Source organism: Mesoplodon mirus (genome assembly GCF_964341445.2).
Source record: "Mesoplodon mirus genome assembly, chromosome: 5".
Lineage (NCBI taxonomy): Eukaryota > Metazoa > Chordata > Mammalia > Artiodactyla > Ziphiidae > Mesoplodon > Mesoplodon mirus.
In genome coordinates this window covers 21,420,876-21,426,671 of record NC_138980.1, presented here as the reverse complement: position 1 = coordinate 21,426,671, position 5,796 = coordinate 21,420,876, and the positions used below count along the sequence as shown (strand labels likewise).

The following is a 5,796-nucleotide window of genomic DNA, read 5'->3' as shown; positions in this document are numbered from 1 at the left end:
TTAAATTATAGAATATGAAATTAGTTTCCTTAAAGCTCCCTTCATGTCATGATTTCTCAAGCTGTAGATGAAGAGATTGATGAGAGGAGTCACCACTGTGAAGATGACAATAGTCACCACATCTTGCACTGAGTACGAGGATGAAGGGTGCTTATAGACCCCCAGGATTGCCCCATAGAACAGGGAGACCACAGTGAGGTGGGATCCACACGTGGACAGGGCTTTTCTTATTCCATGGGCAGATGGCAACTTCAGTACATTAGAGAAGATGGAATCATATAAAATGATGATACATGTAAATGGTGTCATAAATACCAGTTCACCCACAGTGAATACCATCAGGTCATTGATAAAGGTATTCAAACAAGAGAGTTTTAGAATAGGATAAGGGTCACAGAAAAAGTTATACACAGCATTGTTGGAACAAAATGTGAGTTGCACCATAAGAAGAGTGTGTAGGAGACCATGCAGATTTGTACTGAGCCAAGATGCAGCCACCAGAAGGACACAGAGTTTGGGCCTCATGATCATGGTGTAGTGGAGTGGGCAACAGATGGCAGTATAATCATCATAGGCCATCACACTCAGGAGGAACCCATCTCTGTTGATGAAAATGATGAAGAAGTAGATCTGGGTCGTACATTCCATGTAAGAGATAGACTTGCTTCACAGTATGTGATTCACCAGCTTCTTGGGGATTGTGACTGATGAAAAGCAGATGTTGACACAGGAAAGGTTGGCCAAGAATAAGGACATGGGTGTTTGGAGATGACTGTCACAGCTGATAGCCAAGACAATGAGAAAGTTCCCAATGAGGGTGACCAGGTACATCCACAAGAACAGCCCAAAGAGAATCTCCTCCTGCTCTGACTGCCCAGAGAGTCCCAGGAGAATGAATTCTGTGACTCCAGTCTGGTTGTCTCTGCCCAGGGGAGAAGATGTGGTCAAAAGTAAAAGGAAATATTTATTTAATTAGGCTCCATATATTGTTTAGAGATTACAAGTTTTTAATGATACCAGATCCAAAATGTATTTCTTACTTAATAACACTTCAAATATAAAAGTAGATGAGATTGATAATGTCATCATTTGAGCAAATTTTTTATGATACTGTTTTGTCATTGAGAATTAATTCACATTAGATAATTCTATGAAGCGAGTTTTAATGAAATAAATAGCTGGTTAATTTCTATAATTTTAATTTGTGTTTAATTATCTTTGATTTCATGCAGCTTAATTCATACTTCAATAACATTTAATGAATATCTGGTATATACAAGTTATTTTCACATACACAATCTCTTTTAATCCATATCATTCATATATATATATATATATATATATATATATATATATATATATATATATTGGCCGCCTCACATGGCTTTTGGGATCTCAGTTCCCTGGCCAGGTACTGAACCTGGGCCACAGCAGTAAAAGCCTAGAATCCTAACCACTAGGCCACCAGGAACTTCTGTAATCCATCATTCATAAGTCAGGACCCTGAGAAGAAGAATCAGAGATGAAGAACCTGGGATTCAGGGAAATTAGGTGATGACAGATTAGATTGAAAGAAAGCGTAACATTTATAGTCTTGAAACAGCTGAAATGCCCTTTTCTTTATATTCCTCCCTAGTTTTACTTCCAAGTTTCAATTATCAACCATTTATTGAGACTATAACCAAGTGCCAGGCAGTGTCTTCCTGCCTTACATACATTTCTTACAGATTTAAAATATGTAAATTTAAAAAATAACAAGCTTCATTAAGCAGAAGGGAAAAATGAAGCAATGAGATTTAGCTATTTGTTTAAAGTCATAAGTTCTTTTACCCGAATAACTTTATACAACTCACTCAAATTCATTCTGGATCTCTCTTATTTTCTCAGGATTATACTAATTCTAGGCACTGAAGGATCTGCCTGGCAGTTTTCCCTCAACGTTGTAACTGGAGAGCATCAAAATGTCATTGCAGTAGCTCACAAATGTTGGCTTGGATGAGCTAAGCATGCTAGTGAGTTTGCTATGTACTGCATTCTGTGAAGAGACTTCTTTTCTCCCTGTGCTGGCCAAAACAGGATCACTGGTATTTGTATTATTTTTGAAGAGGAAAAGGAGATTCATAGAGAAAGTCAAGTTATGGGGGCATATCCAAGTGATAATCCCAGCCTTAAGGAATTCATGCAGGCAGAAAGAGTCAGATAGAGAATTTTGAATATGTAAGAATACACAGTATTCGAATAGTAAAGAGGAGAGGAGATGGCATTTCAGGGGAGGAGATTTACAGGTTAAATGTCTTGACTGACTGGGATAAAGGATGTCACAGGCAATACTTTTAGGAGAGTGGTTGCAGGATGTATATAGTATGGTGACTATAAAGTATCCAGCATTTTGAGAGTTAACTTAGTAAAACCAATGTAAAATTCTGAGATCTGAAGCCATTTTCTCATAAATTATATCAGAATTAAAAGGTAGAAAGGCAGTAGTTGGCAGTACCCAGAGCTATTGAAAGAAAGTACTTCAGGGAAAGGATGTCGAATGTAGAAGTGGGGTACAGGGGTTGCATCAAGGAAAAACCAAAACAATATTTGTGCAGACTTTTTCATTGTGCTCCAAAGAGTAGATGTTGATATTAGGGTCTTAATTGTAAGCTATTTCCCATAATGGAAATGGTAGTAGAAGGGGAAAGAAGTATAGCAGGATGGTGTAGGGTTTTTCCTATTGTCTGGGAACTGGCAAAGGCAAAAACAGGTGTACAGGCTCTAAATAACCCAGACTCTAGGTCGAGAGATCTGCCAGCATTAAGGTTAGCCACTTCCTGTCAATGTTTGCTGAGATAGTCCTACCAGGAGTACAAGCAACGTTGGCCCCAACCCCCAAGTCAATATGGTAAGAGGGCCTGGTTTCATATATTAGTCCCTTGTGAATCTCTTTAGTTTGTGACTGTCTCTGAGACATCTCATGTTTTGCAGCATTGAGTGTTTGTGTTCCTGGACCTTAAAACTGAGGATGCTTCGTGCTTGGACCGCAGCTCAAGCTGACCCCCTCTGTGGGGTTCCATGTGGCATCCAAGCAACCTCCCTCTGAGACACTTCTGTAATGTGGTCATAGACCACAGTGAAGGTACACAAGGAAGCAACTAATAAAACGGTGGAGCTTAAGGGCAGAATAGGAGGGTCTTGAATGTCTGACAGAAGAGTCTCTTTTGTGAGGAAAGAGGGTGGCTCTTGGCTCTGAGCTTTTGGCCAGAATTTCTAAGAGCCTGCCATCACTGATCTTAGCAATGCTGCCCTTAGTTACCTCTTTCGTTTCCCACTGCTTAATTTTCTGTTTCCACCTTGGAAACATGCTTGCTCTCTTCTGCAATGGGCAGTACATCCTGAAAGAGGAAAGGCTTGTACATGTTAAACCAGGTGATGTTTCCCGTTTGAACTTGGTGAGATGCTGAAGCATTTAGTGTGTGTTTCTCCAAATGTAAATGTATGTGTTTTTGTCTGTGTGAATCTGTCTCTGTGGGAGATAACTGTGTCCTCACCTGCTTTCCCAGATTTTCTTACCTGGCTGCTCTGCTGCTGTGAGAGGCTATCATGGGACCCCTGTCTCCACTGGCTCCTTGCCTGACCCTGAATCATGAGAATGTCACAGCTAGTGGGGGAGTCAGAAAGATTTTCTCCCTGGAGGAGAACACTTAGATTCAGACAGGTGGATTCCCCACAGCTCCTCATTAAAGGCACACATACTAAGTGTTCTTTGTTCCTATCCTCTCTGGAAACAGATATCTCAGCCTGAGGGGAATCAGTTTCGTGTTCAGACTTGTTGCTTCCCATTGCATCAAGTACATCTCACACCCATGTCACAGACAAAATATACTTGGTCCCTTGTTCTGTGCTCAGAATTGATCTGAAGAAAAATTGTGAAGCCAGTGAACTTGGCCCACAGATATTCACGGTAGCTCCAAGGCTCTACACTGACTCCCTTTTGTATAATCCTTAAGTCTTTAGGACTCTGCACTCTTTCTTCTTTCAAATAAAAGGTTTGTCAATTTATAGTAAGAAAGTAAGGTCTAAGAACAGACCCTCAATTCTGTCTCAGTTAATCTCTGTAATAGTTGCTGTGTCCCTGACATAGGAAACCAGAGGTACCACTTAGAAATGCTGGCCTGTGGACGGGGGTAGGGAATACTGGGTGTGGGTTATATATGTGGTCATCTAAATAATATCTGTGGGCTATTGGCACTTGGATGTGTATTTTTAAGTTTCTATTTGTGTGCATATACATAGCAAAATTTTTACAAAGTGAGTTTTAAAACCAATTTAAAAAAATGAAAGAACACAAATATGAAATTGGGCAAAGGTGTGTTAGGCAAGTGCAAAAATTAGAGAACATTGGTGGCATTATTAATTACAGATAAAGCAATAATTAAGTCAACTGAAAGCATAAATCACAAAAGAGGAATATTTGATGATAACAAAGGACAAATACATAAAACTTAATCACAGTTATGAAATCAAACAAAACAATGTAGCAACTGTTTGCAACAGCAATGTAGAATAGGAATAGGTTAGGCAAAGGTTTAAAAAAATTTTAAAGAAGTTGATTAATGTCTTAATGATGGACTTTAGTATACAATTCCCAGAATTTGATAGATCAAGTAGTTAATTAAAAAATATGACAGAGATTTTGTTTAAACAACAAAGAAATTTGATTTGTACACAGGGAAATATATTCAATATTCTGAGATAAACCATAATGGAAAAGAATATTTAAAAAATGCATATATAACTGAATCACTTTGCTGTACAGCAGAAATTATCACATTGTAAATCAACTATACCTCAGTTAGAAATATATATATAGGGCTTCCCTGGTGGCGCAGTGGTTGAGAGTCCGCCTGCCGGTGCAGGTGACATGGGTTCGTGCCCCGGTCCGGGAGGATACCACATGCTGCAGAGCAGCTGGGCCCGTGAGCCATGGCCGCTGAGCCTGCACGTCCAGAGCCTGTGCTCCGCAAGGGGAGAGGCCACGGCAGTGAGAGGCCAGTGTACTGCAAAAAAAAAAAAAAAAAAAAAAAAAAAAATATATATATATATATATATATATATATATATATATATATATATATATATATACACATATAAAATACACATATTTCCACCTTGAAAATAGAAAATATATATTCTTATTTTAAGCCCAGGGAATAATTATAAATGTTGGCCATTTTCTTGACTACAACAAAAACTTTATAATAGAGTTTTTGAAATGAAAACTGAATCAATGAAATCAAACATTGATTTCATAAGATATATTCTCTTATGGCCTTCACCACAAAGCCAAAAATTAGAAACCAGAAATCAAAATGTAAAAAGAAATGTTCAGTTGATAAAATTTAAAACAGTGTTCTTCATAATCCCCATATCAAAAAGAAAGTTTAAACCAAATGATTCATAAATTAGAGAAAAAATATAAAAAGCTATGGGAAAATAGACTTAAATGCTCTTATTAATAATAAAGGAATATAAAAACTGAATAAATCAAGTATTTAATCAAGAATTTTTATTTTAAAATTATTTTAGTCAAATAAATATATTAGCATAGCTTTAAAAGTTAAACAATTCTTTAAATGAGAAAGGTAGTTCACTACCTATCTTTCCACTCCATGATCCAACTTCCCAATATAAATACTTTTATATATTTCTAAATAATATGTTTATAATGCTATTTTTGATCATTGATTTACAATATATTGTCTTCCCATTTTGACAGGTGATGAGTTAATACCATTTCACCATCCCTTTTCC

At 37.4% G+C, this 5,796-nt stretch overlaps 1 protein-coding gene across 1 annotated transcript; it reads right to left on the bottom strand.

Moving 5' to 3' along the window:
- LOC309805250 (olfactory receptor 1f45-like) lies at positions 1 to 3,825 on the bottom strand (the record flags this gene model as incomplete). Its single annotated transcript, XM_082623183.1, is given in 4 exon segments — positions 1 to 666; positions 670 to 922; positions 3,299 to 3,377; positions 3,534 to 3,825. Coding segments are annotated over 4 exon segments (1,290 nt in total).
- Positions 3,826 to 5,796: the final 1,971 nt, after the last annotated feature.